Here is a 24,836-nt window from a genome sequence, read left to right as displayed (position 1 = left end):
GAACTGGAATAAATGCTCTGGTCATGTGTCCCTTTGCTAATCATATGGTTATTTCCTTCCTTTTCCATGGCACCTAAAGACATATTATTAATTACAAGACATTTTGAGGCATGAAGTCATGACAGTAAAAATACAACCATATTCTTAATAAAATATTTTTGGCTTGAGAAATAAAGTGGCTATGTTTCAGTGACAAATAGAATGAGACATATCATGACAAGAGTTGCTTCAGAGAATCAGACGTTACAAAAGTAAAGCATGTACTGTACATGGGACACCATAATGAATTTCACTTTCCAACAAACTGGCTTTTTGGGGCTGATAAATGGGAGGAATGAAATCCAAATCTTACCTTGTACCATATTGAATTATTGTGTCGTACAGAATAGAAATGGTCCTTTATGACCTACCTCATCCAAGCCGACTATGATGTCTGTCAGCATTAATCTGGTTGGCCCACATTAGGCCATTATCCCTCCACTTCTTTCCTATCTAAGTACCTGTGCAAATGCCTTTTTAAGTACTGTGACCTCCTCTTGCATCTCATTCCAAATATTCACCATCCCCGTGAAGAAAAACTTATCCATCATATCTCCTTGTAAACTTCTCTCGTCTTACCTTAAACCTGAGTCTTATACTTGTACATTCACCTGACGTGAGAAGAAGTATTTGACACGAATGAGCATCGACAAGTTTTTGAAAGATCTGATTGCTTGTATTTCTAGCAAAGGCCAGTTTTGAAAATTCACAGATTTCAGTTTGTCCATATTGTAAACTATAACACATTATTCTTTTGCAAGTTCAAAAGATGAGCATTTACCAGGAATGAGATATTTCAGTATGTTTGTTCAGAAATCACATTTTGTAGGTCTGACTTCAAGGTTTTTACTATTCCTGTTGTTAAACTGATGTGTTGTGGTGCTTTTGATTTCAGGATTTCTTTACAAAATAGGGTTATTAGTTCTGTTGTTATTAATATGCCCTTAGAAAAAATTAACATTGGCCATCAGTGGCTAACTATTTCTACAGTGTTTTTATCTTCTCCTTTCCACCTGATAGTAACAGGTGTTGACAGCTGTTATATGATAAGAATCATTTTTGCTTTGAGCCCATTCCAATCTCAATTTTTGTTTGACAGTTCATTTCCCGAGTTTTGTTTCTGTATCACTGCAGTATCCTTGCCAGAAATCCTTGTAGAAGTGGGAAGTTACTGTTCTCCCAGTTTCTTATCAGGTTTTATCTCAATTTTCAGCCATTTATAAGAATATTTGTTAATCATTTTTCAGAAGCTGAAGTGCACAAGGGTGTAGAGTTTTTTCTCTTTCCACTTGCTTTGTCACCTCCATCTTAACAAGAGCTTTGACCAGCGGCCAATCCGGACATCTGAAGTTTTGAGAGGAGGGGACTTCAATCAAGTCCACTGCCCAAGGATAAAAGGCAGCAGCGAGTCAGTACAGCAAAAAGAGCTTAGACCAGTGGCCAATCGGCGTTTGGGATTGATTAGCAAGAGCAAATTATAAGAAGGCAGGGGCAGGTGCAATGGCCATCGTCTGAGTGGACAAAGAGTGGTGATCTTGAGGCCTTGGCTCTTCGAGGCTTCACTCAGAAAAAGCAAAGCAAAGAAAAGCTCGAAGTTTTTCCTTCTCTTCTTTATAACTTCTCAGCTAGGGCAATAGGGATGACAGGTAGGTTAGTGATATGCTCCTCTTGGGGAATGTGGGAAAGCAGGGAGACCTCCAGTGTCCCTGATGACGACTGCGAGAAGTGCATCCAGCTGCAGCTTCTAACAAACCACATTAAGGATTTGGAGCTGGAACTGAATGAACTCTGAATCATTCAGGAGGCTGAGGGGGTGATAGATAGGACATACAGAGAGGTAGTTACACCCAAGGTGGAGGACACAGGAAACTGGGTGACAGTCAGGAAGGGGAAAAGGGTTAAGGAGTCAGTGCAGACTGCCGCTGTGGCCATCCCCCTCACCAATAGGTATTTCAATTTGGATACTGTTGGAGGCAGGGAGAGCAGGGTTGGGGAAGGACCTTACAGAGGAAAGTTGCAGTGGGTAAGCCTCTGTGATTCAGAAGGAATGGAGGGAAGAAGAGGCACGCTGTTGTGATAGGGGATTCGTTCATTAGGGGAACAGACAGGAGGTTTTGTGGGTGAAAATGAGATTCCCGGATGGTATGTTGCTTCCCAGGTGCCAGGGTCTGGGATATCTCGGATTGAATCCACAATGTTTTTAAGTGGGAGGGTGAGAAGTCGTGGTCCATGTAGGTACCGATAACATGGGTAGGACTAGTGACGAGGTTCTACATAGGGAAGTTTTGTTAAAGCTGCACGGTGGGGTTTAAACTTGAGTTGCAGTGGGATGGGAATCAGAGTGCCAGAACAGTTAGTGGAGAGGTCGTGGAAGCAAATGTTGGTAAGACCTTAGGCAAACTTAGGGATCAGAAGGTTGAGCATGGTGCGAATAGTGTCCTGAGCTGCATATATTTCAATGCAAGAAGTATCAAAGGAAAAGCAGGTGATAGTGCTGAAGATGAGGTAGCTGGGTTACAAACAGAGCAGTGTATGGTGAAGAGAGGCTGCTGACAGGGCAAAATTGCAGTCAACGGGATGAGTTGCAATGTAAAAGGAAGACAAAATAGTAAAGGGTGAATACAGGACTGAAGATGTTTTGTTTGAATGTGCGCATTATACCGAATGATGTAGAGAAACTTGCAGAACAATTGCAGATTGGGGGATATAATGTTGTAGGCATCACAGAATCATGGCTGGGAGCTTAATGTCCCAGGATACACGTTGTATCAAAAGGACAGGCAGAAAGGCAGAGGGGCAGCATTGCTCGGCTGGTGAAAAATGAAATCAAGCCATTGGAAAGAGGTGACATATGGTCGTAAGGTGTTGAATCATTGTGGATAGAGCTAAGGAACTGCCAGGGTAAGAAGACCCTGATGGGAATTGTATTCAGATCCCCAAACAGTAGTAAGGATGTGGCCAAAGTACATGCCAAAAGGGCTATGTTACAGTGCTCTTGGGAGACTTCAATATGTAGGTTGGTTGGGTAAATCAGGTTGTTGCTAGATACCAGGAGGGGGAATTTCTAGAGTGCAAACAAGATGGTTTTTTAGAGCAGCTCGTGGTTGAAGGATCAGCTATTTTGGATTAAGTATTATGCAATGAATCAGAATTGATTAGAGACCGGAAAGTAAAAGAACCCTTGGGGGCAAGTTATCATAATATGATTGAATTCAACCTGAAATTTGAGAAGGTGAACCTAAAGTCAGATGTAAATCACTTAGACCAGATGGCGTACACCCCAGAGTTCTGAAAGAGGTGCCTGAAGAGATCGTGGAGGCATTAGTAATAATCTTTCAAGAATCACTAGATTCTGAAATGGTCCTGGAAGACTGGAAGGTTGCAAATATCACTCCACACTTCAAGAAGAGAGAGAGGCAGAAGAAAGGAAACTATAGGCCAGTTAGCCTGACTTCAATGGTTGGGAAGATGTTGGAGTCAATTATTAAGGATGAGGTCTCAGGGTACCTGGAGGCACATGATAAAATAGGCCATAGTCAGCATGGTTTCCTCAAAGGAAAATTTTGCCTGCTAAATCTGTTGGAATTCTTTAAAGAAATAAGGGTAACCCTAGGTAATTTCTCAGGTAAGGACATGTTCGGCACAGCTTTGTGGGCCGAAGAGGCTGTATTGTGCTGTAGGTTTTCTATGTTCTGTGTTCTAAATAATATGCAGGATAGACAAAGGAGAATCAGTTGATGTTGTGTACTTGTATTTTCAGAAGGCTTTTGAGATGGTGGCACTCATGAGGCTGCTTAACAAGTTATGAGCCCATGGTATTACAGGAAAGATTCTAGCATGGATAAAGCAGTGGCTGATTGGCAGAAGGCAAGGAATGGGAATAAAGAGAGCCTTTACAGGCTGGCTGCTGGTAACTGTTGGTGTTCCACAGGGGTCTGTGTTGGGACAGATTCTTTTTATGCTATATCTCAGTGATGTGGATGGTGGAATTGATGGCTTTGTTGCAAAGTTTGCAGATGATATGAAGATAGGTGGAGGAGAAGTTAGTTTTGAGGAAGTAGAGAGGCTACAAGTGGATTTAGATTAGGAGATTGGGCATAGAAATGGCAGATAGAATACAGTGTTGGGAAGTGTATGATCATGCACTTTGATAGAAGAAATGAAAGGGCTGACTATTTTCTTAATGGAGAGGAAATACAGAAAAAACTGAGGTGCAAAGGGACTTGGGAGTCCTTGTGCAAGATTTACTGAAGGTTAATTTGCTGGTTGATTCTGTGGTGAAGAAGGCAAATGCAACATTAGCATTCACTTCAAGAGGACTTAAAATATAAAAGCAAGGATATAATGTTGAGACTTTATAAAGCACTAGTGATGCCTCACCTGGAGTATTGTGAGCAGGTTTGGGTGCCTTATCTTGAAACGATGTGCTGAAACTAGAAAGATTTCAAAGGAGGTTCATAAATATGATCCCAGGATTGAATGGCTTGTCATATGAAGAGCTTTTGATGGCTCTGATTCTGTATTCACTGCAATTCAGAAGAGTGAGGGGCGACCTCAATGAAACATATTGAATGGTGAAAGGCCTTGACAGAGTGGATGTTGAGGGTATGTCTCCAATGGTGGGAGAGTCTAGAACCAGAGGACACAGCCTCAGAATAGGGGGGCTTCCTTTTAGAACAGAGATGAGGAGTAATTTCTTTAGCTAGCGAATAGTGAATCTGTGGAATTCTTTGCCACAGGTGTCTGTAGAGGCCAAGTCTTTATGTGGTCAATAGATTCTTGATTGGTCAGGGCATGAAGGGATATGGGAAGAAGGCAAGTGATTGCGGCTGAGAGGAAAATTGGATCAGCCAGGATGAAATGATAGAGCGGACTTGAAGGGCCAAATGGCCTAGTTCTGCTCCTATATCTTATGGTCTTAATGAGGTAAGTCAGGCTTGATCTAACTCCATCAAATTCTATTTCGCTGCTCATTTGTAGTTGATTTCTATTGGCTGTCAAGGTTGTTCCTACGTAGTTCATGATGCTGATTGCTCAGCAGTTCGAATGAGTCTTTTTGAAACTGGACAAAATGTTATTTGTAACGTTATAACATCATTATCTCACAACTCTCCTTTGACTCTCAGGAGTAGGTTCTTTTTGCCTTTGAGGTATTTTTGTTTTTATCAAGAATCTTAAACTGTTTTCAATTCCATTTTGATTATTTTTGGAGTCCTCATGAATAACACTTAAATTAAAATCTCTTCCAATTGCTTTTTGCCGAAGGAGGTTTAAATGTCAATTTATTTAATTGCAATTATTGGAACTTGAGTTTTTAAGTTGTTTTAGTCTGACAAAATATGTTAAATATGCTTGTCAGTCTAAAACAGCATAAAATGTACATTTGATTTCAATAATATTACTGACAGAAAGCGATTTTCTCGGCTTACATATTCAGCACAAGAGGGAACTAAGTCTGATTTGAAATTGGTTATGAATATATTTTCTTAGCATATAAAATGGTGGAAACTGAGTTTCATCCTTTGGGAAGTTTATTTATTTTATTTAAGCCTGCTGAGTGCACATGTATTCAAACATAACCCTTCCCGAAATCAGACAAAATGATGTTTGCCAAAGGCCAAAACAGTGACACAAGATAAACTCCACAAAAGGATCATGACCTCTGCTGGCTTGGAGGTGAATAACCATTGACTGTGCAGCTTTATACTACATCATTTATATACATTACTACCATGTTGAACTGTTACCTTTGATAGAAGCTAAAGCACTGATCGAAAATAATGTATATCATCAGAATGATCAGAATAGCTTTCCTATTATCTTCTAGTATGCCTTTAGGTATACCATTGTCCCGATAACAAATTTTTAAATTTTTCATATAAATTGAATTGGCTGTGGATAACCTTTCAAAGCAGAGCTGGATCACTTGTTAACTGCATTAATACAGCATAATTTCATTTAGTTTCATCTATATCATTAGTTCTAAATGTGATCTAGAAGTATTTACGCAGTCTTATTGTGCAGCTCCACATCTGGTATGCATAAATAATCTTAAATTTAGGTTTTCCTCTGTAATATTAATGAGAAATGCTCCATATGCTTAATTTTGAATTGCTTGAATATATTGACTTCCTTGCATACAGGTTAAATATCATTTAGTGCTTTAATCTCACAGATCCTTATTTAGTGAAGAAACGCCATTGAAAATTAAAATAAAAAGGATAATTTAATGAATTAAACTTTTGCATCACAATTGACTTAGCAGTCCTTTATATTTTGCCAGAAACTGGTCTGTACTCTCAATGTGGTGTAATTTATTTATTCAAGGGGTTTTTAAAGGCTGGTTGAAATCGCTGAGCTTCATTGACAAAGAGGGTTTAATGCATCATTCTTCTCACAGGCGACTCCTGACGTTGAGTAATGAGTTTCCTGATCATACTTGGCATCAGTAACTTCACCAACCTTTGCGTAATTAATAAACAAACATTATTCATGAAACGTGCTTTCCATTAATCTTCATTAAAAATATCAAACTGCTGCAGTGAGTGTATTCAGTTACCAGAGAGAAGGAGACCATATTCTGACAGAACCATGGAATGTACTGCATTTAAAGAACATCATGCTAATTGATTAGAATTAATAATTAGATACTGTGGCTACCTCAGATTGTGAAACAATTTTATCTTTTTAATTGTTTTGCTTATAATTTTCACTGTTCCTTTTTAACATTTGGATTAAAGTCCTTCAACATTGGCAAACGTACAATTCTTTGCCTTGTCAGGGACACTCTTCATGTGAGTTTAAAAACTGAAGTTGGGAGCTTTAGCTGTTGATCAGCATTAAACAGGGAGCCAGTGATTAAGTTGGGAAAACAGTGGGGTGGTGCCACTCCATGGGCCTTTGTGCTGCCATCATTTGCAGACTTTGGGCTGGAGAGAAAGTTCTGTTTATGTAGAGATTGTGGATGGATCCGTATCTTGCGATTCATTGAATATGATGATATTTTCTCTCCTACACATTTCCTTCCAACAGCAGATGTTATTACTTTGCATCCTTGCAATAAAACATTCCCAACAGACAAAGCTTGAGTAGGATTGGTCTTGGATTTAGGAAAGAAGTGACAGAGAGACTGAGGGAACGACTAAGCCAAAAGGGGAAGAAGCAAAGAGAAAGCAGAGAGGTGAATTTAATCGAGAAGGGAAGGAAACACTGGAGAGGAAATGGAGGCTGGAGTATGTAGAGAGGACAACAGGGAAGGGGGCAGGAATGAAAACGAAATAAGGAAAGGAGGCAGTTTAAGATGGGAACAATCTAGAAACAGTGTGTGCATAAGAAGGAATATTGGATTCACAGAGGATGAGCACAAGAAAGCATGCTGATTTACTGGAATGAAGAGTTTGTACATGATTATTGTGAAGGTGGAGTAGGGCAGTTCCAGCATTAGAGGATTTGATCAGGAGAAGGACTTTGCTGACAAGAACAGTAAAGAAAGAGGAAAGGAAGAAGAAAAAAATAACATAGTGTGAGGTTGGGAAGATCGTTTTTCTGGAACAAGACCATGGGCAAGGACAATTCCAGGTCAAAATGTGTGGAGCTAGGTTAATATTAAAGGAAAAGGGAAGAAATGTCAATCTAAATTGGAGGAGAATTAAAAGACACGAAGAATGTCAAGGTTTGATAAGAAAGATTGAATGAAATAGAGTGATAATTGAGGTAGCAGATGGGCTATTTCAGTAATTTCTGAAAGTCCTATGTTATGTCATGGTTAAGAGTTTAACAAATTGTAACACAGAGAACTGCTTTTAATGAAGTAAAATGCATTTAGCTGGCTGTTAATGGACTGGAAATTTGTTTTCTCCCTTGCTTTATCATGAAGCAGGAACTAAGTTACCCTTTTTTTTGAGACTGTAAGTTGTTGCATTTTTTCTCCTTTTGGACTTGCACCTGCAGAAGGTGCCAAAACTTTGCTCTCTAACAAGTTGCTGCTGTATGCTGAACTTACAATTTGACTGCTTAAGATAGGCAGGGCTGGGAAATTGGCTGGAGATGTAATTCTTTCTTTAGCAGTAAATTGGAGAAGATGAAAATGAATGCATACTGTAAATCTTACAAATTGTTCTATTCAATAGAGATTATATGATAAAAGATGCTCTCTAAATAAACTGCTTTAATATTTATTTGTTTAGTGCTACAGCACAGTTTCAGGCTGTTCTGGACCAACAAGCCTGCGCCGCCTACCTTACCTGCATGTGCCCAATTAATTTACTAACCTGTGCATCTTTGGAATGTGGGAGGACACTGGAGCACCCGGAGTAAACCCGAGTGATCACAGGGAGAACATACAAACTCCTTACAGACAGCAGTAGAATTGAACCTGGGTCACTGGTGCTGCCGTAGCAATTTGCTAACTGCTACGCGACTGTGCTGCCCTAATGTTGGGTTACCCCACTTATGCTTAAGCAGTTTCACCACAACGCAGCCTATATTCTTCATTCGACACCATGTGCTATGCCTAACTCTGTACCTTGCATTGTTTTCTTGTATTGCAGCTGCTGGCTTTCCTTGGAAGGTGGTCTCCTCTACGCCTTTGTTGGACCTGCGGCTGTTGTTGTTTTGGTATCATATTTTGAGTCTCATTTCATTTACCATTGATTGCTATCTTGGTAGTAAAATAACGAAAGAGAAAGTTACATTTTGGAGCTTTGATTATTGCCTTTAAAAAGATATTTTATATTTATACCATTTTTATTTCAACAGGTGAACATGGTTATTGGCATTCTGGTATTTAACAAACTTGTTTCGAAAGATGGAATAACAGATAAGAAACTGAAGGAACGGGCAGGGTATGATTATAAATACATCATCTAGCATTATGTTACCTTTGAAAGATGCTCACCATATTTTCTTGATTAGACATAATCAATGTGATCTATTATTCCTCCATTGTTTACTAACCAAATATAGTTGCTTGCAAATAGTAACCTTAAAATGTAAATTATGATTAATTACCAAATGTAGTGAGCCACCAACCATTGGCATACTCTAAAGCCATTTTTTTTGGCTTGTGTTGAAATTTGCTTCTGATTTCTTTACCGCTACTATGTTCCAGAGAATACTTTAATGAAACAACATCCTTTTTGCTGGTCAGCAAACAGTTGTGTTATTTAGCTCATAGGTTGCATAGATGTCAGCACCTGAAACATTTGGCTAGGGGCTGGAAATAAAATTCCATAAATACATGCATTTAAAGATGAAATTCGCAATTGAGACTTTTCTAGCAAGAGGGTGAATAGCAATCTTCATAATTGGACAGTCTGAACAGTTTATTTTAAATATAGCTCAGTAGCAATTAAATGAATAGAAAAAAAATCTTTGTTTTCTTTCTTTCTTTTCCAAAGGCTTCACTCATAACGTCATAGTCTAACCATTATTCTGTAACATTGCAACATAACATCAGAACTTTCATATTTCATGTTCTTACTAATGAAGGCAAGTGTGCCATTTGCTGCCTTTACTGTCCTATCTGTCTGTGTTGTCACATTCAGGGAACATTAGACTTGAACCATAAGGCCCCTCTGACCATCAACATTCCTTTGCACCCCAATATTTACTGTATATGTCACAGCTCTATTTACGGTTTGAAAATGCATCACCGGGAACAAATTCTGCCCTGCATAACCTTCCATCTGCTCTGAAATCTGCTAATTATACTGCTGTAATCTTGGATAAGTTCCCTTGCTATCTGCAAAACCGCTAACTTTCACGTTAGCTACATACTTAATAATCACAGCTCCTTCTTTCTTATCCAAGCCATTAATGAACATCACAAACAAGTAGGCCTGTAGTGCCAAACCCTGTGGTATAAGGACTTCCAATCAGAAAAGCAGTGCCACCCTCTATCTCCTATCACCAAGCCAATTTTGAATACAATTAGCCAGCTTGCCATGTGTCTTAATCTTCTGGATCAGCCTATCAATTAGGACTTTCACAGCTGGTTCACTAAAGACCTTATAGACAATATCTATCACCCTGCGTTCATCAGTCTTACTTACCTCCTCAAAAAAGCTCTGATAAGTCAGTAAAGCAGGTTTTCCGCAGCACAAAGTTATATTAATCAGCCCTGTATTTCCAAACGTATGTAAGACCTCCTGGCTGTAGTTAGCTGGCTTTCTTACATAAAAGAGCCATCTAAGCTATCCTTTAGTCTTCTTGCCACCTACCTGCAAGAATCTGCATCAGGACCCCAGCTACCTCCTCACTTGCTTTCCATAGAAACATGTAATGCAGTTCATCTGACCCTGGGGATTTTTTAATACCTGTATATCTGATAGCTTTTCCTTCTTAATACTGACCTGCTCCTGAATATCTGTGTACTCCTCCCTGAACATCCCATGCCCTTGGACCTTGCCCACATCACGTGGCTCCACACCCTGCTCATTCCTTAGAGGATGCACTCTTTCCCCGACTACGCTTTTCTCCGGATATGTTAATATAATGTCTTGAGGATCTCCTTTATGTTACTTGCTGATCCTTCAGTGCCCTCTTAGTTACTTTCTTAAGTTCTGCCTATATTCCATTACTGTCATCCCATCTGCTTTTACTTGCTATATGTGTCCTTTATTTTTCCTTCAATGTCCTTCAAACTGTCAATGTCCTTTGTTATCCATGATTCCCTAATCTTGCCATATGCACCCTAACAAAACATACTGGCCCTCAATTCTTACTAATTCTTTTATAAAAGGACTCCAATTTATCAGGTATCATTTTACCTGCAAGCATCTGCTGCTAATCTAGTTTCATCATATGCCATTGAAATCAGCCTTCTCTCAATTCAGACCTCAATTTGAGGGCCATTCATTCGTAATTCCTTTCCTTAACTAACTTACAGATCTATGGCCACTAATTCAAAATGTGCCCTCATTGACATATTCACCACAGTCCAGTTTTATTTCCTAAGATAAGGTCAAGTACTGCCCTCTGTCTAATAGAACTTTAAACATACTGTCTCAAAAAGTTAATAACCTCTACTGCTACAACCCGATTGCTCTTGCAGCTTTCTACAGTTCCTTTAATTCCCACTAACTACTGGATGGCCGATAGTATAGCCCCAGCAAAGTGATTGTCTCTCTCTTTTTAAGCTCTACCCAAATGAACTCATTGGGCAATTGCTTATTTTTGCTAAGTACTGCCATCATGTTCTCCCAAATTAGCAGTGCCATGCCCCTACCTCCCTTGCATTCTGATCTGTCGCAATTGAAACTTCTATACTTGGAAAATTAAGCTGCCAGTCCTGCTCTTCCCTGACCTATGTTTTTGTCTTTGTGATAGCATCATAGTTCCAAGTGCTGATTGATGCTCAAAATGAATTGGGCTCACTGGTGCCTTTCCTTTCATTAAAGTAAATGTGGCTAAGCCTGCCAATCTTCCCAGACTCCCTAACCTGTCTCTGTTTTCTCTGCCCATTGAACTTATTTGATTACCCTCTACATTTTTTACCCCATGGGCTGCACTGCTAATGTGCTTGCCAAATTAGTTTAAACCTTCCTGAGTAGTCTGAGCAAGCCTTCCTGCAATGAAATTGTTCTCCTTCTTCTTCCCGCCCACCCAAGAGGTGATCCCAGTGATCCACGTACCAAAGATCCTCCCCACTGCACCACATGAGAGCCAAAAGTTTATTTGTTTTGTAATGTCTGTTGGTATTTGGTCACATAACCTGTGGTTATCATTCAGTACCTCTCCGTTATGGGAAATAGAGTGGCTCCCTAACAGCTCCGATGACCCTGGTTCAGTCCTGACCTCTGTCTTGAGTTTGCAACTTTTCTCTCTGACTGTGTGGGCTTTCTCATGATGTTCCACTTTTCAATCATACACCAAAGGCACACTAATTTGTTGGTCAATTGGCCACTGTGAATTGCTCCAATTTTCTTTGCAAGTGGTAGAATCCAGGAAGAGTTACTGGGAATATGGAGCGAATAATACTGGGTTGTTGTAGGATTAGTAGAGGTGAGTGCTTAATCCTTGATAATGACTCCGTGGACCAAACTGACATGTTCTTCTGATGTTTAGATCATGTTTTGGGCCCAGCAGTGTATATTACAAAGTTACTTGACCTTGTTGAGCATAATAGGCATACATTTCACTGTCCTTATTTGACGTCTGTGAAGTACACTATCTGTGATTAGGATATGATCTGCATTTAGTTGTTAGCTTTTTGGGACTGATGTGGACCCATTGGACTTGCACCTTCAGAAATAATCTCAACATTACTATGTTCCTAAGGTTGTCATAGCCGGGGTGGTAGTGTGGATAAGCTCCCACTACCTATAAAGTGTTCCAAATGGCATGCGTCTCTAACAGCCTCTGATAACCAAAGTCCAACTCTCGGCCTTCATGTGTGGCTTTGCTGCTAGGCCCGACAGAACTGTTTCTACTGACAAGAGAAGTGGCAAAGGCGGACCACTGACACCTCAAAACCAGTTGCTTGGCGCAGGTGGGGTTCGTCAGCCTTGGATGGCAGCCTGCCTAGGAGAATGAAAATTCTGATTTTAAACCTCCGCTGCCTTGCGGCCATACCCACCCATGGGAAAGGCTTCGGGAGTAAACCCCGAGAAAGAAATCCAGGCTAGGGTCCCTAAGGCAGTTTGATGTTGTTTACAGCTTCACTCTAGCAACCTCTGTGGCGACACTGATGCCGAGCTGTATCGGCGCTTGCCCTTCCCTTGGACTACATCAGTGACCTGGAGAGGGAGAACCCACTGCATGGGCAACAGTCCTTCAAATCTTCCTGCCCAGGCTTGCACCCTGGAGAGGACACAGTCCACCAGAGGAGCAAACCCATGATCTCTTGGGATCAACGGCTGCCTACTAACTATGTTCAAAAGCTTGTAACTATTTGCTGAATTCAAAATTTCAGGAGTTTTAAAATAGCCAAAAGGGTTTAAGATTAACTATAATCTCGTTGACTGGTGGAGGAGGTTTGAGGAGCCATTAGTCTGGTAGATATTAGCTAGTTCAGCATGAACTAGGACCCTAGTTTGTATGACACTTAGTCATCTTGATGCTGGAGGTATGGGATCCTGGACTTCCATGGATAACAAAAATTATGCACGTTATTAAGATTCCCCAGCAAACATCAATATGCCTGCAATAATTCTGAGAGTATAAGCACTTCATTAAATGCATCAAAATACTTAAATACCTAAATAAAAATGATTGCAGCTAACTAATTCCATTGAATTTGTTGATACTTACAAGCAGTGATTGGTTTGGAAGTTGCGTGATGATATTGCCTCAAGATAGACTGTTTTCTATTAAAAAGGCACATAGCAGAGAGTGCCTTACACAAGGGGTTGGGAAACTGATCACCTTAGGGAGTAATTAGTTCCTCAATGTGTACACCTGGATAGATATATTGTTAGAAAAGACATTAAGATGGGTCCTGGGTTGTGGACAGCAAACAGCAGACAACCAGAGCTGAGTGCGCTGACTGAACAACTGGAATACAAAAATATATATCTTTTCAGACTTGCATTTTATATATTTTGGAACTAAAAATAATTTAGTATTTTTACCATATAATATGGTGAATCATTTAGAAGCACAGCAATCAATGCACACAAAATGCTGGAGAAACTCAGCAGGCCAGGCAGCATCTATGAAGAGGAATACAGTCGCTGTTTCAGGCAGAGACCCTTCGGCAGGACTTGTACTCTTATTTGTGATTAGAAGCACGGCAATCTGCCGTGATTGCCTAGAATCTTGTCCCGTTGCACTGATTTCTTCTCCAAATTTCAGTTCCATTTGGCAATTAGAGATGAGATTCCAGACAGATTCTTATTCTCAGTTTGCATAGTTACTTTACCATTGTTGAAAGACTGCAACATGTTCCTGGCCTTCTGTACTTGATTTCCATAGTGATAGCAAAACAGTGTTAAGTAATTGTAAACTATTGGTGTTCATTCCTTTAAACTGTTGAAGCTGAAGTTAGTTATATAATGTGACGACTATTTGTGAGGAGAGTTGTGACCTTGAAACCCCCAAACCTTCTATCTGAATTCAAGGTCTTCACAGTAAAGGCTTGGGCTTCCTTCATAACAACAATAAGCACACTGTTGCTTAGTAACCTGTTTTCTCACAGGAGTGAAATGGAAACCCAACTTTGAGACAGTAACAATTTATTAGTAAAATATGTTTTTTGTTTTCTTTTAGTAAAGCAAGATAGACCAATGTTTTAGAGGAGAAATTTGTACTAGGTGATTCCAAAGCAGAGATAGTAAATGATTATTGAAAATGTACAACACTATCTAAATGATTTTCTGATAAAACTGAGTATTTTCACATTTTGTCTTCATAGCCGGTTGTGACTTTTTGCTTCCTTAAAATTATAGGCTTTCTTGACACTGTTCCAGCAGCCAGTGCTGTAAAGTTGTAAATTGGTATTCTGAATGCATATTCACAGAAATTTGCACAGAGGATTTTTTTTGGTGAATATGGTTCATAAAACACACTGACTGCTCTGGAAATTCATCTTCAGACTGATGTGCATTGGCTGAACCTGGGGCTTGGCTGGAACCACGAATGTCTCCAAACACTTGAGACAAAGTGAATAGGGTGACCAAGCTCTAATCCAAGGGGATAGGAAAACAAGTTACTCCCATTTTCTTTTGTTGTTGAAACAGAAGAAAAATCACCTCTAGATCAGGGGCTACCAACCTTATTTATGCCATGCACTCCCACCATTAACCGAGGGGTCCGTGGACCCCAGCTTGGGAAACCCTGCTCGAGATGCTGGAAATCTGAAATAAGAGGAAAAAAATATTGGAAATACCTAGAAAATCAGTTGGTATCTCTGGGAAGAAAATAATCACATATTTTCTTTCTTTCTTTCTCTCTCTCTCTCTCTCTCTCTCTCTCTCTCTCTCTCTCTCTCTCTCTCTCTCTCCCCTCTCCCCTCTCCCCTCTCCCCTCTCCCCTCTCCCCTCTCCCCTCTCCCCTCTCCCCTCTCCCCTCTCCCCTCTCCCCTCTCCCCTCTCCCCTCTCCCCTCTCCCCTCTCCCCTCTCCCCTCTCCCCTCTCCCCTCTCCCCTCTCCCCTCTCCCCTCTCTCCTCTCTCCTCTCTCCTCTCTCCTCTCTCCTCTCTCCTCTCTCCTCTCTCCTCTCTCCTCTCTCCTCTCTCCTCTCTCCTCTCTCTCTCTCTCTCAATAGATGCTGCCAGACCCTCTGAATAACACCAGCATTTTCTTTCTGATTTTGCTCTTCACTTTGCTACTTCTTTAGTGTTAGTGTCAGTGATATATGGAACCATCTGTTTGAATTTTTATTTGATAGTATTCCATTTCCAATCTAAAATGGCAGGAATACACTGGCATTCTGATGGACCCCCAGCCCTAACATCAGCTTCCTGCCTACTCTTGGGCAGACAATGTTGAAAGTTCCTCACATGGTCAGTGATGCTTCCAATTTTGCTCCGGAGGTTGTTCATCACTCAGCATTGTATTTTTTTGTTTCATTCCCCTTTTTAAATAAAATCTTACTGAATTGTGATTTAAATCTGTGCTTCTGAGGTTGTGCACCCTGGTGGATTTCTGTATCAGCCTGTTATTCCATTTTTTATGACGAAATGTGCAGCTTTTTGCTGTCGCTTGACCAAATGCTGAAGTGAATTCAAAGCTAAATTATAAAGGATCATATCTTAAGCTGAAGTATGTTATCCAGCAGGCTATTATTCTAATAGATTAATTGATGAGAAAAAGATAACTAAATATCATTTCAGGTAAAGTCATACTTCTGAATGAAATCTTTTATCATGTTCACAAATCATTTCAGCTTTCACAGTCTCAACTCATGAAATTGCTGTAACATTGAGACTGAACTTTAGAATAGACTGCACAAGTGAATGCAGTTTCCTTTTCTCCCAAAGCCTGAGAAATCTGCTGAAAGTTAGCATACAATCAGTTTGGGCAGCCCCAGTGGATGGTATTGTGTAGCTCTGAGTCTGTCACTCACTGGAGCTAATTTGGCAACCTCACTGGAGACAGCAATATAGGTGAAAGAGTTCCATTCAGCTTCTGCAACAAATTTGTGCATTAGATCTAAACCATGGTATTTCTCAGCTGGAGTGGAGAAAATTAGAAAACTCTAATTGGAAAGGTTTTTATTTTACTAAATGTTATGAATTCCTTTTTTTAAAAATTAAACTGACTTTCTGTTCTAGATCTATGATTGTAGATTTTTATAACACATGCTTCAATTGGTTTATTAAATCTCCCACTCGCTTTAACTTTTTTTTTAAATGGAAGTTTCATTAATTTAGGAAATTGAGTAAATAAGAGACATCTTTATGGACCCTGTCATCCATTCAATTACAAATGTATTCCTTTAATTCCTGCTCCACAAATCTCCAGATCACAATGGTGAAATTAGCCCAGTAGGGAACTGTGTATGCATATATTAAAAACTGAATTATATAACAGTATAGTGCACTAATTTCACGCATTGAGTCCCCGCCAGCTCCCACTTTCCCTCCGTTCTCCTGTATCTTTCAAAGATTTAACTAATTTATTTTTGGATATTAATATTCTGTTTTCAGACATGGTATTCCAATTCCAAACAGTCATCCATATTTCGCTTCTGATTATTTTGCCAATCCATTTAAGGGTGTGTCACCTGATTACCCAGTTTTCAACATGGAAATGGTTTCCTTACACTTACTTTAAACTCTTATCAAATTCCATCCTAATTTTCTCTGCTGTAAATTGAATAAACCTGATTTTTGTATAAACTAGCTTCTCACCCTCAGGAATCTTATTTCGTACATTTTCAAAAACCTTGACAACCTTTCTAAAGAGTGGTGCCCAGAATTGTACACAGTGCATGCTGGAGTTGAATAAGTGCTCTGTACAAGTTCAACAAATCCTTATCAATCTTTGAGCTCTTCTTCTCTATTAATAACGTTTTAGATCCCATATTTTCTTTGTAGTTTACTTTGGTAATCTGCAATTTTTATGAGATTTGTGTACAACTCCACAGCTCTCTCTGTTCTGCTAATTATCTTCAAAATAGTAGCTTTTTATCAGGTTTTCTATTGCCTAATTCTTTCTGTTAAAGTATGACACATCTCTCTTTCTGTTGAAGTTCAATTGTCATGTTGCTTATGCTCTGTTGGTCTATTACTACCTTCCTCAATGTTTACTCCACTTCCAAATATTGTGTCACTTGAAACTTTTTAAGTAAGTGTCATGCATCCACAGTGTGTCCTTTAACTGAGACATCAGACTTTGATCCTGTCAACTGTCTTGAGTGAATGTAAAAGATTCAATAGCACTTCATCATAATTTGGAAGTTATCCCATTGTCTTGGCCGATACTTATTCCTCAATCAACTTTTTAAAAAAATGCCCTAATTATTAAAACCTTAATATTTGTAGAAGCTTGCTCTCTGCATCCTTGTTGCCCTATATAAAGTGGCAACTATAAGCAGATTTGACACATACTACATTGGTTATGACGTACCTTTATGAGGTCTCTTTCACAAGTTCATCTTGCTTTTTCTTTGTTGGTCTATGCTTATCCAGATGCCTATCAAATTTTACCTAAATCATGGAAAACTGCATGATTCGTAACATAAGAACATAAAATGCAGTGACATATTGAGCATCATTTAGACCAACAAAATATAGCAAAAATAGGAAGATCATAATAGTTTTTTTTATAATTTGTAAGAAGTTTGAAACCTTCCATTGTAACAATGTAGTATTAAATGTCACTCATAATTTAAAACCTAAATATATGCACATTAGTGTACATCACATCTTACTGAGGGAAAATAACATGATTTATAAGTATAATTGGAATTAAGGCATGACGGATAAAAAGGATGTTGTCTTACAAAATTTTTTAAAGTCAAATTTCAAAGGAACATTCGTATAATTACATGGGAATATATTTATGACAAAAATGCCAAGTAAAAATTTTGAGGGAAAATATTTCAATTATATCTGAAATATCTAAAATTTAAGTTTTTGAATGGTTTAACTTTGGAACTTCATTGCCTTCCAATGAAGCTTTGCTTCCCATCAAGGAAATATGGAATGTTGCTTGTCATTTTAAGTAGATTTTTGGACTTGTCTGTATGTGTAAATATGTTTTAAGTTACTGACAAAATGAAGAATCTTATGAAGTTTTATTTTCTGGATGCGTATTATTTGTCTCTGATTTTTGTGTTAAAGTTCAATTTTTGTTTCAGTCTTTTAATTTTAATTCCAGTCAGATGACAGTTCCCCTTTACGGTATGGCGCTCAAATGTTCCAAGTGTGGAGTTATATCTTCAGCTGAAGTATCGGCTACAGTCACCAGTAATGCCATGTTAGTTCTTGTAATTTCAATACTTGATTTTAATTCTGTCTTCTGAAGGACATACCAATAGTTAATTATTGGTTTACTGAGCACATTGCATGCATGGGTTGTTAATTTTTTAAAGTTTAAAAAAAATCATCTTGTGCAGAAAATGAAATTGTATGATACTTTAACAGTAGTATGATCTCAGATTTGCTGACATCACTCATTATCACTTAATGAAAGCTTTGAGCTGCCATACATATCATCAATCCAGTTGGCTATTTATCCCCTTCCATTGTGGAGGTGGTCAATAATTTCCAAACTGAGTTTAAACCTAACTACCGTGCAGTGATGAAACTTTCCTCACACTTGAAATGCAGTAAATGCAGTCATTACAGTTTTTTTAAGAGGCAATAATTCTTTATTCTAAACCAAGCAATGCAGTTCTATCAACTTGTATTAATCCAAATGGCTTCATTGCCTTGTATATTTTCATATTACAATGCATTACACTATTATTGTGCCAGTTAATCATCATCTTCCACCCAGGTTATTTATACCCCTACAGCTAAGACCACGGGATTTGGTCAGAGTGTTCATTTACCTCAGGCTACTAATTGGAAAACAAAACGCATTTCCACCATTGAAGGCTTAAATTGGGTAATCGCAGTTTTCATTTATGTTGTTCCTGTATCTTAGGAAGATGTCAAGATGCTAAATGAGTGTAATCAGACAAACATTCGACAGCAACCTGACGAATATTAAGGAAAACCTTAAAGTGGAAATAGAGGCAAAGAGGAAAAAAAAACTTGAAGGGAATTTCAACAATTGGTGCCTGGACAATGGTACATCAATGGAAGTGGGATATGTAAGGGACTAGAATCAGAGCCAGGATCAGGCTTATCATCTCTGAAATATGTTATTTTGCAGTATAGTGCAATATTTTAAAAATTACTATAAGTTACAATAGGAAATATATAAAAAATAGTGCATAAAGAGACCAAAATAGTGAGGTAGTGATCTTGAGTTCATTAGTCACTGGCTAATTCTTTGTGCTTGCATCATTATGTTGTGCCCAGGACAGATCCTCTGAGACATGTAATACGTGTGTGTGTGTGTGTGTGTATACACTGTGAATATGGTATACTGTAAAATATAAATACAACTAATAGACATCCACAGTATAGAGAATTTTAAATTGTACCAATCAGGCTGAGAAATATAATCGCTGTGTTGGTGTTCTTACTCTTGTGGGATAACGTCTTTCCTGAAAAGAGGGATCCCTCTGCTTGGCAGGTGAGACATTTGACTGTGAAACAATCTCACGTTCTGCGGCCTTCTCCGTAATAGTTGTGGGAGTTGACTCTGAGACTGCAGGAAATGGTTCTGACAGCTCTGGCAACCTTTCTTCTCTGACGATTAACTCTGTTTTCTTTAACTGATCAATATGTCATCTCCAGATGATATCAGACACAATCTCCACAATGCAGGAGAGTGGTCGGGTTCTGACTTTAATCTTTCCAAGTACTCACTTTTGACCAGCTCTGTAGTTCCTCACCAGGATTGCTTGTCCAGGAGTGAAACGTTGAATCTTTTTGTTTGAGGAGTCTCCGATTTGCCTCAGCTGTTTGTCCTGCACACTCCTTCTGCGAATGGGTTTGATGAGATCCAAATGCGAATGAAGGGACAACCCAGGAGCAGCGTGGCTGGTGAGTTTTTGGTTATGGAGTGTGCTGCATTGGAATAGACAAGGAGAAAATTGGCGAGCTTCTGATTCAGTGTGTGTATGTATGTTTTTGACATTGCTCGCAGTACGTTCTTTAGACTCTGGGTAAACCTTTCCACCAAGCCATTTGTAGCTGGGTGGTATGGTGCAGACATAATATTTCTTACTCCGCTCATCTTCAGAAATGACTGAAACTGTACCACAACAAACTGTAACCCATTGCCACTGACTAAGTGCTCTCAAACACCAGTCTTTGAGAAGAGTTATCTCAACACATCAACAGTGTGCAAGGCTGCAGTGAAGGCTACTGGGAACACTTCTGGGCATTTTGTAGATACTTCCACCAAAAAATTTGTGTCCATGAATAGTCTGGCAAAACCAACATGAAACCTCTGCGAGGGCATTGCAGTTTATTCCCAGGGATGAAGTGGCACTGTTCTTGACATCTTCTGGACGTGTTGGCATCCTGATCAGTACATGGCAAGCTGCTTGATCTGCTGATCTATCCCAGGCCTCCATATAATGCTTAGAGCTAACACTTTTATTTTGAGCCTCATGTAGCTCCTCAAATATTTTAGCTCTCCAGGAGGTACAACAACTCTGAATCGCCATGTAAGGCAACCATCGTCAAAGGAAAGTTCATCACGGTGCTGGTAAAAATGTGGGAACTGTGATATCTGCCACACATTAAAACCATTTTGGGTGGCCATGAAGACCTGAGACAGTATGGGGTCTTTTCTGATTTCTGTTTGGTTCATCTCTGCCATAATAGACTTTTGATTTGCATAAGGAAGATTATGTCAAGAGGGTATTCTCTTTGTAAATTTTTCAGGTATTTCCTTTCCAAGAGTAAATTGGAGAATCCACCTGCATTTCCGTGATTAGTTGTCCTTTTGAATGCTATCGTATATTTGTGGCCTCCTGGTAACAGGGTCCATCTCTGCATTCCTTATGTGGTTGTTAGTGTTACACTCTTCTGTGAATTGAAAATGGACAGTAGTGGCAGGTGATCAGTAATGAGGGTGAACTCTCTCCCATACAAATACTGCTTGAAACATTTTATACCTCAAACCAGACTTGAAGCCTGTCTGTCAATCTGTGCGTAATTTTTCTCTGCAGTGGTAAGGGAAAGTGGTGCAAAGCCTTCACCTCCATCACTCCTAACATGTGACATGACTGCACCTTTACCATAAGGCGAGGCATCACAGGCAAGCTTCACTGGATGATGTGGATCATCATATATAAGTACAGTGTGTGAAGTCAACTTTTCCTTTACCTTTTTGAAAGCCACCTCTCACTGTCCGTTGCCATTTCTTCCCCATCTTTAGTAATGAGTTCAAGGGGTGGAAATAGTAGCGAGGTTTGGCAGGAACCTATTATAGTAATTGACAAATCCTAAAAAATGACTGCAACTGTGATATTTCCTTTGGCCTTGGGGCATCCACCACTGCTTGAATTTCCTCAGTGCACTTGTGTAATACTTGTGCATTGATGGTGTGATGACAGTAAGTGATACTTGGTTTAAAGAATTCACATTGGTTGCTCCATGCTCTGAGCCCAAAATCATCAAATCTTCTTTACACTGTCTTGAGATTGGTAAAGCTCCTTGTCACTCTTACCGGTAACAATGATATCATGCAGATACTTCGGAGTGCCTGGGCAGCTTTGCAGCGCCTGGTCTACACCTTTCTGCCAGAGTACAAGTGCAGATACTACTCCAAAATAGGCTTTTTAAAACAATAAAGCCCTTTGGGAGTGTTTATGGTGAGAAACACTTTGGACTCTTTCAAGTCTGTGTGTAGGTAGGCCTCAGCAAGTCCACTTTGCTGAATTGTTATCTTCCAGACAGGATGGCAAAGATATCCACTATCCTGGGCAGAGGGTATTAATCTACTTTCACTACTGGGTTGATGGTGACCTTAAAATCATCACAGATACTGTCGGATCCATCCTTCTTGTCTTCGGGGACCAGTGGCATTGCCCATGGTCTCCAGTTAATCTTCGAAAGAATTCCTTCTGCCTCCGTGTGATTTGGCTCACTGGCTACTTTACCATAGATGATACAACGAACCAGACGGGCTTCGCAAAACTTGGGTGTGGCATTTTCACTTACACTATTTTACCCTTGATACGTATGAGTTTTCCAATGTCATCTTTGAACAACGCTGTGACATCACCCAGTACCTTTTAGTTGACTCTATTGCAGGGGATGTGGCGCACATGCCCACACATTGCTGCCTCTCCTGATTTTACCACATACAAGTGCAATGTGGCTTGTTGGTTTTTTTAAAAAACGTAAACACGAGGAATTCTGCAGATGCTGGAAATTCAAGTCACACACATCAAAGTTGCTGTATTTCACTGCTACAAATGTCATTCTCACAGGAGTCATCCTTTTTCCAGAGTAATTTCCTCGTTGAATATCTGCAGGCTTCAGTTCAGTATCTTTGAAATGCTGTTCAAACTCACTTTGTGGAATAACTGAAACAGCCGAGCCAGTGTCCAATCTATTTTAATTAACTTGCCATTCACTTCTGCTGTGACCATATTGCTTGCCTGTTATTAGTTTTCATACTGTAGATCTCAAGGTTACTCAATTCTGTGTCACTGTCATCACTATCAAATTTTTCAGCAACAACAAGCAAATTAATGCTCTTTTTGAACTCCTGCTTGATATTTATCTTTTTCTTTTCCCTACGCAGTCCATTTATTTTTGTTGCCCGACATGCTCTTTGTCTTCACCTTTAAATCTGCATATGTATGGTGTATGTTAGCCCCTGCCACCATGATAACACTATTTGTTGGCCAGGCAGTTTTCTGTTTGGACATTGCAAATTTGTTCACACTGACTGCAACTCGATTGCATCTCTCTCTGCTGTTTCCATTAATACAGCTATTTTATCTGCTCTCTTAAATGTAAGTTGTGCTTCAGTTAGGAGCTCTTTTTGAATGCTTTCTTGTAACATTTTGCAAGTAAATGATCCCTCAGTGCACCATTAAGGCCATTAGTGAACTGCCAATGTTCTGATAATCTCTTCTATTCAGCTGAATTAGATTCCCCTTCCTTTTGATTCTGCTTATAAAACCTAAAGCATTCTGCAATCAACATTAGTTTTGGTTCTAAATGTTCCTGCATTACTTTCAATATATTATCAAAACTCATTTCATCTGGTTTGGTTGGAAGAGTCAAACTTCTAAGCAATCTTTGTGCTTTCCAACCTATTACACTCAGCAAAACTGGTACTCGCTTCTCATTGGCTATTCCATTTGCTTCAAAATACTGCTCAAGTCATTCAGAATACATAATCCATTTATCTTTTGTGCAATTGAACAAGTCTATCCTTCTGAAGTAGCCAGCCATTTCTCTTGGTTTTATTTATTATTATTATTATTATTATCACCTATGCTCACTTTTTATGAACCTGTGAATTCTATCTATTTCTTGCCTTTTTTGAAACTCAAATGTCTTCTCCTCTTGCAAAGGAAGCATGCTGTGATTTTTTGAAACTTGAATGTATTGCTGCACATTCTTGATGTCTTGGTTGGCTTCAACAGGTGTGTAGTCATTCACGTACTTCGTGCATACAACTGTAATTAATAATATCAACAGCTACGAATACTTAAGGCACCAATGACTTTACAATATTACTCAAATATTACTGAAGTATTAAATACACAATATTGCTGACTGTTTACAGCATGAGACCATAAGATATAGGAGCAGAATTAAGCCATTTAGTCCATCGAGAATGCTCCACTATTTTCCTCTCAGCTGTAATCTCCTGCTTTCTCCCCGTGTTCTAGCATGCCCTGACCAATCAAGAATTAATCAACCTTTGCCTTAAATATACATAAAATCTATGCCTCCATAGCTGCCTGTGGCACAGGTTTCCACAGATTTGCCACTCTCTGGCTAAAGATATTCTTCCTCATCTCCATTCTAAAAGGACACCCCTCTATTCTGAGGCTATGTCCTCTGGTCTTAGACTCTCCCACCATAGGAACCATCCTCTCCACATCATCTCTATCAAGGCCTTTCACCATTCAGTAGGTTTCAATGAGATCACCTCTCATTCTTCTGAATTCTAGTGAATACAGGCTCAGAGCCATCAAACACTCTTCATATGACAAGCCATTCAATCATTTTTGTATACCTCCTTTGAGCAGTTTCAGCACATCCTTTCTCAGATAAGGGGCCCAAACTGGCTCACAATACTCCAAGTGACGCCTCACCAGTGCTTTATAAAATTTTGACTTCTTCCAACGTCAATCTAACCTTTCCCTCCTACATAGCCGTCCGTTTTCCTTTCATCCATGTGCCTAGCAAACAGTCTCTTAAGTGTCACTAATGTATCTGCTTCTACCCCCACCCTTGGCAGCGTTTTCCATGCACTTGCCACTCACTATGCTAAGAAAAAGGCCTACCTCTGACACCCCTGCCCATGTTTTCCTTCACTCACCTTAAAAGTTTGTCCTCTTGTATTAGCCAGCACAACACTGGGGAAAAAAGCAATGGCTATCAATTCTATCTATGCCTCTTACCATCTTATATAATTCTCTCAAGTCTCTCTTCATCCTCCCTTGATCCAAAGAGAAAAGCCCCTGCTTTCTCAACCTTTCCTAATAAGAAACATTCTCTAATCGATATGGGTAGAGCTGCGTAACACTAAGGGGCAGAAGACGCTGGTGGGTGTTGTGTACAGGCCACCTAACAGTAGTAATGAGGTCGGAGATGGT

General features: G+C 39.4%; 1 protein-coding gene across 12 annotated transcripts in view; it reads left to right on the top strand.

Moving 5' to 3' along the window:
* The window catches only part of adgrb1a (adhesion G protein-coupled receptor B1a), a 566,941-nt gene that overhangs the window by 479,475 nt on the left and 62,630 nt on the right, over positions 1–24,836 (top strand). For 9 of the 12 annotated variants that reach the window (XM_063058411.1, XM_063058402.1, XM_063058383.1 and 6 more), the window contains 3 exons: positions 8,589–8,655; positions 8,797–8,882; positions 18,302–18,400. In XM_063058411.1, coding sequence (XP_062914481.1) covers positions 8,589–8,655; positions 8,797–8,882; positions 18,302–18,400 — 252 coding nt within the window. The remainder of the gene's footprint in view (positions 1–8,588; positions 8,656–8,796; positions 8,883–18,301; positions 18,401–24,836) is intronic. The other 3 variants (XM_063058420.1, XM_063058393.1, XM_063058355.1) reach the window with 1 other exon arrangement.

The sequence above is a fragment of the Mobula hypostoma genome, chromosome 1, assembly GCF_963921235.1.
Source record: "Mobula hypostoma chromosome 1, sMobHyp1.1, whole genome shotgun sequence".
Classification (NCBI taxonomy): domain Eukaryota; kingdom Metazoa; phylum Chordata; class Chondrichthyes; order Myliobatiformes; family Myliobatidae; genus Mobula; species Mobula hypostoma.
The sequence above is the reverse complement of the archived record's forward strand: the minus strand, read 5'-3'. Positions and strand labels throughout refer to the sequence as shown.